Source organism: Rhododendron vialii, chromosome 8a (assembly GCF_030253575.1).
Source record: "Rhododendron vialii isolate Sample 1 chromosome 8a, ASM3025357v1".
Taxonomy (NCBI): Eukaryota; Viridiplantae; Streptophyta; class Magnoliopsida; order Ericales; family Ericaceae; genus Rhododendron; species Rhododendron vialii.
This window is the reverse complement of record NC_080564.1, coordinates 31,055,790-31,068,683: the sequence shown is the minus strand read 5'-3', so window position 1 is coordinate 31,068,683 and position 12,894 is coordinate 31,055,790. Positions and strand designations below refer to the sequence as shown.

General features: G+C 35.4%; 1 protein-coding gene across 3 annotated transcripts; it reads left to right on the top strand.

The window, feature by feature from the left end:
• The first annotated feature begins 4,382 nt into the window (after positions 1-4,382).
• On the top strand, positions 4,383-10,576 carry LOC131335277 (uncharacterized). 3 transcript variants are annotated; one of them, XM_058370562.1, is made up of 12 exons: positions 4,383-4,684; positions 6,109-6,216; positions 6,314-6,538; positions 6,646-6,728; positions 6,814-6,914; positions 7,069-7,192; positions 7,285-7,439; positions 7,636-7,772; positions 7,885-8,055; positions 8,160-8,384; positions 9,761-9,994; positions 10,162-10,576. In XM_058370562.1, the coding sequence occupies exons 1-12, from the start codon at positions 4,511-4,513 to the stop codon at positions 10,297-10,299; spliced, it is 1,875 nt and encodes a 624-aa protein (XP_058226545.1). In that variant the 5' UTR covers positions 4,383-4,510; the 3' UTR covers positions 10,300-10,576. The 3 variants fall into 3 exon arrangements, with proteins under 3 accessions (XP_058226545.1, XP_058226544.1, XP_058226546.1); XM_058370561.1 differs by having other exon boundaries at positions 4,384-4,684; positions 6,100-6,216; XM_058370563.1 differs by having other exon boundaries at positions 4,573-4,684; positions 6,105-6,216.
• The last annotated feature ends 2,318 nt before the right edge of the window (positions 10,577-12,894 follow it).

The window sequence follows — 12,894 nt, the reverse complement described above, 5'->3', positions numbered from 1 at the left end:
ATTTTTTATTCCAATCATGCCCCTTCACGCGCATTAGCGCATGGAACTAAAGAGCATCTAGTATAGAAAAATTATCCAATGCTCCATGAACATTGGTGTATCATTAAAACATTGTTTAAATTTCAAAAAGTCATATCTTTTGTTGTAGATATTCATTTTTAAAAAAATTTATATTTTTGGAACCTATTCGACGATATCTACTAAACAAGATCCATATTGAATATGAAATTATGGAAGATTAAAACAATATCATTTACTATGAGAACTATTTATGAGAACTGTTTTTATGAGAATTGTCTCTATGAGAAGTGTTTATGATAACTATTTCTATGAAAACTATTCCTATGAGAATTATCTTTATGAGAACTATTTCGGACAAAAATATCCTTGGCTCTGTGAACTGGTTATGAGAACTGTCAATTCTCATAGTTAATTCTATGAGAACTATGTAAAATGACTATGTGAATGAAAAATACACAGTTCAAATAGTCTCAACACACACTAAACTATACAGTTCTCATAGAAAATACGTAATTGTCATAGAAAATACACAGTTCTCATAGACAATACTCAATTTTCAAGGAAAATACATAGTTTTCATAGATAGTTGTCATGGACAATACACAGTTCTCATAAAAAATACACAATTCTCTTAGAAAAATACATGGTTCTTATAGACAGTTCTCATAGAAAATACTCAATTCTCATAGAAAAATACATGGTTCCCATAGAAAATACACAGTTCTCATATATAATACACAGTTCTCATAGAAAATACACAGTTCTCATATAAAATACATTATTCTCATATACAGTTCTCATAGAAAAATACACAAAATTTCATAGAAAATACACAGTTCTCATGGATAAATACACAAATCTCCTAGAAAGTACTCATGAACTATGGTTACGAGAACTGAGACTATGAGAGCTATATTTTTAGAATCAATTCCTGAATTATATTATTTCGGACAAAAGTACCATTGGATATGTGAACTGGCTATGAAAACTGCCAAGTCTCATAATCAGTTCTATGAGAACTACTCAGTTCTCATAGAGAACTGGTCTTGTGAGCTGAGCTATGAGAACTGGCTATATGAATTGCCAATTCTCATAGTCAATTCTATGAGAACTGCTAGTTTTCATAGTCAATTCTATGAGAATTGACTATGAGAAGTAATTGTTCTCATAGAGAGGCTTTGTAAACTGGTTATGAAAATTAGACTATGTGAACTGGCTATATGAACTAAAAAATATATATTTCACATAGTTTTACGATATACTAAAATACACAGTTCTCATAAAAAATATATAGTTCTCATAGAAAACATATGGTTCTAATAGACAATTTTCATGGACAATACACAGTTCTCATAAAAAAATACGCAATTTTTATTGTCAGTTCTCATGAACAACACACAGTTCTCATAGAAAAATGCACAGTTCTCATAAAAAATATACACACGAATAAAAATTGAACAAAAATAAAAAGGTAATCAAATCAAATATAGTTATAAATGTTCTCACCGTCATGTCTTCAAAAAAGTAATCAAAGTAAAAAAAAGTAATAGTTCACATAGGAAATAAATTGATTTAGAATTGAATTTTTAACTGTCAAGTCTCATAGAAAAATATACAGTTCTCATAGAAAATACACTTATTTACATAGTCTCACCACACACTAAAATACATACTTTTCATAGAAAATACATAGTTCTCATAAAAAAATATACAATTCTCATAGACAGTTCTCATGGATAATACACAGTTCTCATAGAAAATACATAATTCTTATAAACAATTTTCAAAGAAAATACACAGTTCTCATAGACAATACACAATTATCATAGAAAAATACATAAATTTCATAGACAAATACACAATTCTTGTGGACAATATATAGTTCTCATAGAAAATACATAATTCTTATAAATAATTTTCAAAGAAAATACACAGTTCTCATAGACAATACACAATTCTCATAGAAAAATATATAATTCTCATAGACAAATACACAATTCTTGTGGACAATATATAGTTCTCATAGAAAATACACAGTTCTCATAGACTGTTCTCAAAGACAAATACACAGTTCTCATAAAAAAATATACAGTTCTCATAAAAAATACAAACAAAGAAAAATTGAACCAAAAATAATAATAATCAAAATCAAATATGAGAGGTTGAAAATACATAAATTTGACATTTAACAAAAAAAACATCTACAAAAAATTGACTGCTATTGACGGATGGTCCAGCATTCAACAAAAAAATCGATTGACATTCAATAAAATATTTAATCAACAAAGATTTATACCCTTGCTCCGGCGCCTCCAGCGTGGATCTCAAAAAATTTGTGTTCTGAAATTCGGATCTCATAGACAATCATCACGGACAATAACAATCATCACGGACAATAACAGTTCTCATAGAAAAAAAACACAGTTCTTATAAAAAATATACCGTTCTTATATAAAATATACAGTTCTCATAGGGAATCTCACAAAAAATACACAGTTTTCATATAAAATACACAATTCTCATAGACAATTCTTATAGAAAAATATACATTTCTCATTGAAAATACATATTTCTCAAAATTCAGAGCTTAACTTTCTACGGCTTTGTTTAGTTGTGAGTTTAGTTTAGTTTTGGTAGTGGGTGAAGAGAGAAATAGGGTAATGATTGAAGAGAGGGGTAATGATTAGAGAAAGATAGAGAGAGATGAGAAAGTAATGATTGGAGAAATAGGGTAATGATTGGAGAAAGAAATAGGGTAATAATTAAAATCTAAACTAAAACTAAAAATGAAATGGCAACTGAACACTACCTACATCATTATGAAAATTAGAACCATGTCTTCCAAACACGTGGTACGTACCAGTAATAGATAGGAAAGACATGATTATGGAGATGATGAGATGTTCCATCTTCGATCTCCTCGCACCAGTGTGAATTCGATCATATCTCGAAATTAATTAAAGACGGTAAAGACTGAATTAATTAATTAATTAACAACTCTCAGCAAATTGAATCCGCCATTGGCCTCAATTCTCTAACTCGTTGCCGCTCATGCGTTCGTCGTCTTGTTTATAGGAGTAGCTCCATCGAGTGGAAGCCGTCGCCGGTGCTAGTCCTGGCGAACATCGTTGACGATTCTCAAGTTGTCGCCGCTCGTGCAGTCATCGGTGTCATCCTCGGTGAAGGAGAGGAGCTGGCGCTGCTTGATGTAGTGGGCCTCGCCTGGTGATCGCCGCCTATGATGTTCACCGGTGATGTGGCAGAGGAGGACCGTGGTGGTGGCAGCGCAACAGTGATATTGTCGGAGAGGAGATGACAGCAGCGGCGGTCGTCGGCTCTGCTCCGTCATGGAGGGAGAGTGACAAAGAGAGGTGTTGCCGTGCTGGGTCTGGTTTGGGGGGGAGAGGAAGAGATGGGGGAAGGAGTTCAGCTTTTACTCGTGTTGGATCTTTGTGGGCAAAAAAGACATTAAGCAACATAACCGAGGCTATTTAGCTTTGACAAGAATATTCAGGGTTGGGATCAAACTGAACCTAAAACAAGGGATCGGCCTCTAATTTTCTATAGAAAATAAGACCTTCAGACAAATAAAGCTTTTATTACCTATCACCCGTTTGTATAATATTCTACTTGCGTCTGTCTTGTCCGGTCGATACATGGGGATGAAAAAGATATCAATAAGAACCTTCTTTTTTTTTTTGTCTTGTACATCAGTGGATCGGTGTGTATGGATTTAGGAATTTACTCCCTTTATTCGCAAAAAAAAGAAAAAGAAAAAGAAAAATTCACAACAATAAAAAAACAAAGAATTGAAGAAAAAGACATGATTAATTAAAGGACAAGAAGTATTTGTTATGTTATTGATTGAACTTAGTTTTCTTTACAAACAAAATAAAGTACTCCTAGTACTTATATGTTTTACATTTTGTAAAAAACATGTAAAATAATGAATAAAAAGAGACAAAATTTCTTGTAGGAGAGAGAGAGAGAAAGTTAAGGAGCGAGTTTTGTTTTATTCTATATATAACTACATTATTTTATAGATATAATATAGATTGATTTGGAACCTCCTGCACATGCAATCCACCATATATATGCAAAAATGAAAACACCTAAATTTCATCCTCGTGTCCTGATCAGCTTACGATGGACTAAATACTCCGTCTAATTACATACTTATAAGAGTTTGATTAAAGTCAGGAAAATCTCTCCGAATAAACAAGTATATCTTTTTGCGAGCAGGAAGTCAACTATTCACGTGACAAATCAACCAACTGTGTGTACTTTTATATTGTGTGTACTTTTATATTCGTAGAGGTAGCAATAGCATAGCATAAAACCATCATCCTATTTTAGTCTATTATTACCATTGCACTGCAAAACAAAGACATTCTCAGCCTTCAACCGAAACAGAACTCAACGAATTTCAGCCAGTCAGTCAGCAACCAAATAAAGATAATCCGACGACGCGGCGGTGAAGCCCGTCGACATGTGTCGTCGGAATCCCCTCTGCCAGCTGAAACGTCAATTGATGTCGTCGTTGTGCCTGTCGTTGCTTCTCCTAACGATCTTCGCATTCTCTGTTTCTACGTGTACCGGCGGCATTACCTCCCAAACTGCACCACCATCCCACCGTCTTCTCTCCGGAACCCCCCACAACGTGGTATACTCTCTCTCTCTCTCTCTCTCTCTCTCTCCGTATATATTTGTTCAGTATGCAAGCATACTTGGTCTCTGTTTCATTGAATTTTTTTTAATTTTTTTTTGGTTGAGCTTTTTTGGAAATTGATGTGGGTTGCCTCAGGGAGTCAGGGCCAAGCATGTTACTAGTTCTTTGGAGTATTAATTTGGTAAAAAAATGTTTTTTTTTTCCCTTTTATTTGCGAGATATTTGATGAACCAGTTAAAAGTTATTCGTTGTAGATCCGTTTCAAATTTCTCTTCCTGCAAGTATGGAAGGTCAACCGATGGATTGTCATTGCACGCTTTGGAATTTTCTTTGTGTTTCAAGTATGAAAGCTTAGACAAATTGTCTGGACCAGAAGTCTTTATTGTTAACAATGCTTGTGGTTCTAAGTTGTTTTTAGGCACGACTCCACTAATTTCGGGATCCAAAAATTAACGATTGAGCAAATCCCCTATGACCGTAATTTTTCTTTTAGGTAACAGTGAGATCTAATGTTCGAGCTCGGGAGCGTACGCATCTTATTAGTTGTTTTATGTTCTCACTCGGCCAACCTCATACTTTGTTAAGCTTTAGGCGTTGATAGGAAAAGGTTGAAAGCTACCGAGTAGGACCAGGTTGAATTTACATTACTGGTCCCCAAAATCTTAGCAGTGTTGTGCATTGGTTCCATAGTTTCAGTTTGAACAATGAACTGCCATTTTGCTTCATTGTGCTCCCTCCATCAATGTTCACGGACTCGGCTCTGGTTCAGTTCTTCCCCTCCAATCTGCTGTCCAGTTTCAACAATTTGTGGGTGGGGACAATGATCAGAACTGTTCGCTTTTTAGAGCTTATCAAGAACACTGGCCACGTCAAACTAATACCGTTTGATAGGATTTTTAAAAGCGTTAAGCTTCCAATAAATGTGTTAAATAGGTTGCAATCCAGTATTGCACACATTTTTTATTACTACAAGATTAATGTATTCGAAGTCATATCAAACGGTATCCGATCTATGTAACTTTTACATGGCTGATGCTTTCGACGAGCTCTAAAAAAGTGAACGGTTTCGATCATTATTGTGGATACTAGAAAGACCCACAAATTGTCAAAACTCGACAACGAACGGGAGGGGAACAACTGGACCTGAGCCGAGTCCAATGTTCACTAGTTTCAAGTGAAAAAGAAAACATTGACACTAACGTATTCAACTCTCGAATTTGTTTCACTTTTCATGACAACTACGCCACCTCATAAAGAGAACTGATAGCAAAATGCTCCCTTTATTTTCCATCGTATTCTACTTCAACCCATCTTCTTGTATCATTTGCCTTAACATCCATCAAAGTCAAGTTTAATCAATATCATTTGCCTTAAAAACTCCCTTTTGATTTCCTTGATTCTTAAATCAGGACAGTGAGAAGTTTGAATCCAAGAACTCCACTAAATGCTCGGAAAGGATTCACCGCACTTCACTCCTTGACAGAGCATTTGAATTACTCGATGTCACATTCTTCAACCAAACTGAGGTAAAAAAAAATAATAATAATTCAACTTTTAGATTAAGCCACTTGTGATCACTTGCTACACTTCTTTTGATCATCCTTGTGTCCATTCTATTTTTAGATGGTGGAAATTGAGATGGGTGTAAAAGAGTTCAATCAACCAATAGTCACAGCCAACAGGAAACTGGTTGCTTCTGAAAATGGAGGGTTGCATAATCCATCTTATTTGGTTTTCAATGGACATTGGAGTAGCGAACCAGCTCAAGATATGAGGAAGAAGTTTAGTTATCCTTCTTTATCTGGCGTACGTAGGCCTGAAAGTGAAGAAGACATAGCTTTCATGAGTGTAAGCACATTGCTCTCTGCTGGAATTTTGAATTTGGCAAAACTATGGACTGTCGTTGCGTTTCTTTTTGTCTACTCTTGTAAACATGAGTTTTGGGTGGTCATTAGGTCCTTGAACTGGGGCAACTCATTAGGACAAAACAAATCTCTTCGGAGGAGCTTACAGGGATTTTCTTAAGGAGATTAAAGAGGTAACAGTTTACCAAATACTAACTATTCCTTATCAATGTTAGGTTTTGTTTACTGCTCCGTGATTATGTCTTGGTAAACTTACAGGTACAATCCTGTTCTTGAAGCTGTGATCACGTACACTGAAGAATTGGCATATAAGCAGGCAAAAGAGGCTGATGATTTGCTCGCGAAAGGAGTATACTTGGGTAACTCGCGGTTCTAATCATCATAGTACCATTGTGGATTAACTTAGCCGTTTATTTTTCTTAGTTCTTCTCTCTTGTCGGTGGACTGCAACTTAATGTAACATGAGTCTTTAACAAACTTGATTTCCGATTTTTTGGTGTAATTAACTAATAGGTCCTCTCCATGGAATTCCATATGGATTGAAGGATATAATTGCAGTACCCCATTACACGACAACGTGGGGTTCAAGAACTTTCAAAGATCAAGTTCTAAATATTGAAGCTTGGGTCTACAAGAGGTACTATATTTGCCCGAGAACAGATATAAATGCAGTAAGAGTTCATATCTTGGTTGACATGAAGGTCCATGGTTTGCAACTACTTGATACAGGTTGAAGTCTGCAGGGGCAGTTCTGGTGGCAAAGCTCGTTTCAGGATCATTGGCCTACGACGACATCTGGTTTGGGGGCCGGACGAGGAACCCGTGGAATATTGAGGAGTACTCTACTGGTTCATCAGCTGGGCCTGCTGCCTGCACCTCAGCAGGTAATCTTTTTTTTTTGGCCTCATTGCCCCTGGAGGAGCTGCAAGAAAATTTATCCAAGAGGGCCGAAAATAGCTTGAAACAAGTGTGGCTCGTAAACTTGAGAGGGGGCAGGTGCTTCGCCTCTGGCTTCCAATCTTCTTGGTGGAGGGGGTGGGGGAGGGTTGAGCATACATTGAAACTGTTGGTTTATTGCAGGAATGGTTCCGTTTGCAATTGGTTCCGAAACAGCTGGATCGATCACCTTTCCTGCTGCTAGGTGTGGCGTAACTGCATTGCGTCCAACATTTGGTACTGTAGGTCGAACCGGTGTAATGAGCATATCTGAGAGCTTGGTATGTATCATCATTATCTTTATGTTGTGTCATCTTATCAGATAGCTGTTCTTAGCCTCTTCGGATGATTTTGTTTCTACAGTCTGTCATCTTATCGGGAACTTTTTAACAGGATAAGCTCGGCCCTTTCTGTAGAGGTGCTGCAGATTGCACGGTTGTTCTTGATGCCATTCGAGGCCAAGATCCAGACGATCTATCATCGAGAAATACATCCCTTGATGATCCATTTTTAGTCGACATTGCAAAATTAACCGTCGGATATCTTGGTGATGCTGAGATGGAGGTAAGTAACGTTATGGACAAAAAAAACAAAGAGTCTGCCAGGGGATTGCAAGTTAGGTTTGAAGTCCAGAAAATAAAATATTCTTGTGGTGATCGAAATTCCAGGTTGTTAGCGTGCTTCGGTCCAAGGGTGTTAATATGGTTCCCTTCGAACTGAATTACACTGTTGAATCCGTTCAAGGTATCTTGAATTTCACGATGGACGTGGATATGTTGGCTCACTTTGATGAGTGGCAGCGATCTAGCCAGGACGATGACTACGAAGCACAAGATCAATGGCCAGTTGAGCTTCGTCGTGCACGCTTGATTCCTGCGGTGGACTATGTTCAGGTAGGTTATCTAGCATCCAATAGTCACCGCTGCACAGAAATGTTTTTTACTGCAGAAAAGCAAAATCTGAAATTTCTAGGTTCTATAATGAGAATACGAGAAATTAAAATAAGGGTCTGTTTGGTTAATACTAATTTGACTATTTTGTGTCTGAATTTATTTGTTATAGACATGGGTCGTACTATGTTGATTCTATTTTCCTAAATTCAAAATTTCTGGAAGAGAAAATTTCTTTTATATCCCTTCGACTTTGACCAAAAATTTATTTTGGTCCTTCACCTTTTAATTTCGGCATAAAAATACTTCGACTTTCCAATTTTTTTCAATGTTATCCTTTAGAGATATATACATATATACACAAAAAAATAGAGTATTTAGATCAAGCACCCTACACACATCTGATAACGTTGATTCCCGTGTAGGCTCCTTCGTTTTTTTTTGTTATAGAATTTTTGGACTGCTCGGATCGGCCGTCAGATGGCCGGAGACAGCTCGGTGTAGGACTCAAAAAAAAAAAGGATTCCTTCTAAAGGATGACATTGAAAAAAATTGAAAAGTCGAAGTATTTTTATGCCGAAATTGAAAGGTGAATGACCAAAATGATTTTTTGGTCAAAGTAGAAGGGATATAAAAGAAATTTTCCCATTCGGGAACTTGTCAAATTTTAAGCAGTTTTAGACTTGTAACAGTTATACTGGCTAAAGGTTACGAGGTACGTGATTGCTAGGATATTGGATACCTGTTTTGATTGTTTCAAAATGTCATTACCATTAGGATGCACAACAAATTCAGGGAAGGCCACTGTAAAGTCTGTCCTAAAGAAGTTCCTCGTTCACCTTTTTTTTTTATAACTCAGGTGTTCGGGTCATCTTACTCGCACTTCGACTAAACCTGAAGTTCTCCATTCACGTTTGCAGTCAAACAAGGATGGAAGGGGTAACGGTAGAGTTAGTTGGTTGATTGCGTAGGAGACTTCGATTTTCTTCGGGCGAGGGTTCCTTTCTTATAGTGCTTTTTGTGCCCTCGCGGGGCGTTAATGGTCCACGTGCACGCATGTTTTTTTTTTTTTGGGCAAGTCTTGTTTATTCTCAAATTTGTCTATTCTTTGGAGTTGGCTCTTTCCCATGTCCTTGGCCAAATCTAGGATATTTATTCTAGACCCGTTCCATAAAGATAGTCTGAAACCAGTCAGGCAACCAATTTCAAATAAGCAGTCAAATATTGGTCCACAATGACTGCAGTTTTGTCAAATTGATTTATTCACACCCTGTTTTAAATTGTTCATTAGTTGTGAAGTCATTGTTGAATCTTTACGTAATGTGAGATAGTACGAATACGGTTATTCGATTTTTGTTATTCGGGTGATTGTCCAATAGGCGCAGAGAGCGCGAGGAAAACTAATTCGGGAGGTAAAGGAGAGCTTCAAAGTTGATGCATTTGTTGGCAATGCAACTGACTGGGAGAGAGTTTGTATGGGAAACCTTGTTGGCATGCCCGTAATCGTTATTCCAACAGGATTCAAAAACATATCGAATCCCCCTTCGAGCGGTACTCGTCGAAGAACTACCATCACGACCGGGATTTACGCTCTTCCGGAGCATGATCACATTGTAAGTCCATTTCATTCACAAAACATGTTATTCAACGGAATACGTAAATAAAAAAAAACGTGTCGAAATTGAATTAGTTTATTTTTGTTCAAAGAACAAAAGAATTATAGTTCATCCGAGATGTTGAGCCTTTTTTTTTAATTCCATTTTTGTTTGTCAATGTGAAGGCTTTAGCTTTGGCCATGGCTTATCAGTCGGTCACCGATCATCATAAACGACGACCACCTATCGATGATCTCGGACCAAATGACTCGATACCAAATCCTCCAACGGTGACCATCCCTCCTAGACAATTGCGCGGTTGAAGCCTCCATTTATGATACATATTGTGGGTCTATTCGATTGTTTTGCAGTTATATCTAGACTTGTAAATTTCATGTATTTTCCCCAGAAAAAAAGGGGGAAAGTGGAAAAGAAAATAAAAAGAAACTGTGCTTTTCATGTGTGGGATAGTACCTTATGTTATCTCCTTTTCACTTTTTGGACAAAGGATATGAGATCACTCTCTTCCCCATCTTTCCTTGTAATATCTAACCAAATCCCAATATTAAAGCTTCAGGCGGTTTTGCCGCCATAACGAAATTTAGTATCCTATTTATACAGAATTTCATCAGAATTTTGCAAAAGAGTCCAGCTGCCATAACATAATTTAGTATGGAGTTGAGAAAAATAACACTGAGAATTTGGAGTGGAAAAAAAATAAAAAATTTCTCTTTAGTTTCATTACCATCTTTTTTTTGACAAATCTCTTTCGGAAATTTATGATCTACACCCAATAAATATATAACCATCAAATCTATAGGGAAATGATTTTGTCACTCCATTTTTTTTGTTAACGCCACTCCTCTGCAAGTGTATTTTTGCACCAAAAATACACTTGCAGAGGAGTGGCATTAACAAAAAAAGGGAGTGGCAAAATTAGCGGCCAATCTATAACTCCATATTTCCCTTTCAACTCGGGCAATAAATATAAAAAAAAAATATGGGTCAATGTCTTAAAGTGCCACAATTTGAAAAGGGTCAAAACAAATTAATGGTTTTAATTGCCTGGTCAAACTATTAATAAGCGGGATAATCCATTCAAATTACAGCTAATATTTTCTTAAACTTGATCCAATGAGATGATGGTTTTATATTGCAGTTTTATCCATAATAAGAAGATAGATATTGAGAGAGAAAAAATGGTGAGTCCAATAAAATTCTGATATGTTGGCTTTATGGATTTTGACTTAATTTAACATTTGGATGAGATAATTTTAGATATTTTGTAAATATATATACTATAAGATTCTTACCATCCACTTTATATCCTTTTGCAGTTCACCCTTCACAATAACTACTAATAAAAAAAAAATTCAGTGCTTTTTAATATGACGAGAAAATAACATTTCATTATAACTTATGCAATATTTCTTACATCTGACGACTACATGGCATTTGGTTGATGTGGTAAATAGAGTAATCAATCAAGAGATAAAAGAGGCATTTTCGCATTTGGCAATTTTAGTTTCCCCCCTCTAAAGAGTATCCACAGTAGTATAATTAAAACCAAAAGGTTGCTAAAGTTAACAACATTTGTTCAAAAAAGAGCTCATATTGGAGTAACCAAATTTAACAACCTCTTAGCAACTCATCAAATTTTAGCCATTGGATAGTTAAAACTATCAATCTTTTGCCAATAATCAAATTTAGTTGTTCTCATATTTCCTCAATCAAGTACATTATCATAACACAAAAATCTTCTCTTTTTTCCATTTTCAACATGTTTTTAAGAAAAATACTTTTAAAAACAGTTTTTATTTTTTTGCAAAAACAGCTTTTTTCAATAACAATTTTTTATTAAAACTTTTTATTCAAAAAACTGTTCTTTTGAAAAAAAAACTTTTTTTATTCAAAAACTAATTTTTTAAAACTTTTTTCCCGAAAACTTTTTTTTATAAATCAAAGTTTTCATAAAACTATTTTTTCTTTTTCTAATAACCTATTTTATTAGTTTGAAAAAACTATTTTCTATGTCACAATTTCTAGATTTTTAATTATTTATTTTTGATTATTCCACTGTGCATGCTCTAATAATCTCAATTGCACGATGACAACAGTATACAACTCTATACCCGTTGTCTCATCGAAACACTACATAAACACGTCCCATTCTTGATCTAAATCACCGTCTGATTTTACAACACGACACCACATGACTAACGAGAAACCTCACAAAATTAATTACCTTCCAACATCGATCCAGATAGATTTCATTGGCTAAAAATAGTAAACGGTAAGTTCCTCTATAGACCAATCACAAATTCGTACCCAACCTTATATATTTTTAGCAAAGAGATCACACAAAAGTTGTGACGTGCAGAAGCAGTACGCACATAGGTGTTCGGACAAATAAACCACTTTGACTTATTTTTTGTTTTTATTCAAATTTTTTTCGTATCACTTGGCTTATTGTCATTTTTTTTGGGATTATTGTATCCTTACGTCAAGAGGAATCTAAAAAGTAAAGTTTTTTGACCGAAATTCAATTTTTTTTGGAATAAAGATGAAAAAAAATCAATAAGCCAATTTTTTCGTCTTTATTCAAAAAATATTGGATTTCAGTCAAAATTTTTAATTTTTTATATTCCTTTTGTCGTGAGGATGCAATAACCCCCAAAAAAATGACAATAAGTCAAGTGATACGAAAAAAATTTAAATAAAAATAAAAAATAAGCCATTATAACTTATTTGTCCGAACGGGCAAGTCTAATACTCTCTCTCTCTCCACACTAAATTCCCGCTGTCATAAAAAACGGAGCCAAATTTAAACCTGTCCATTTTTCACCGTTCCCATGGAAAGTAATTTTCGATGGTTTTGAGGTGGACTGAAAGAAGAGAGTTTATTGGCGTTTTCGGTA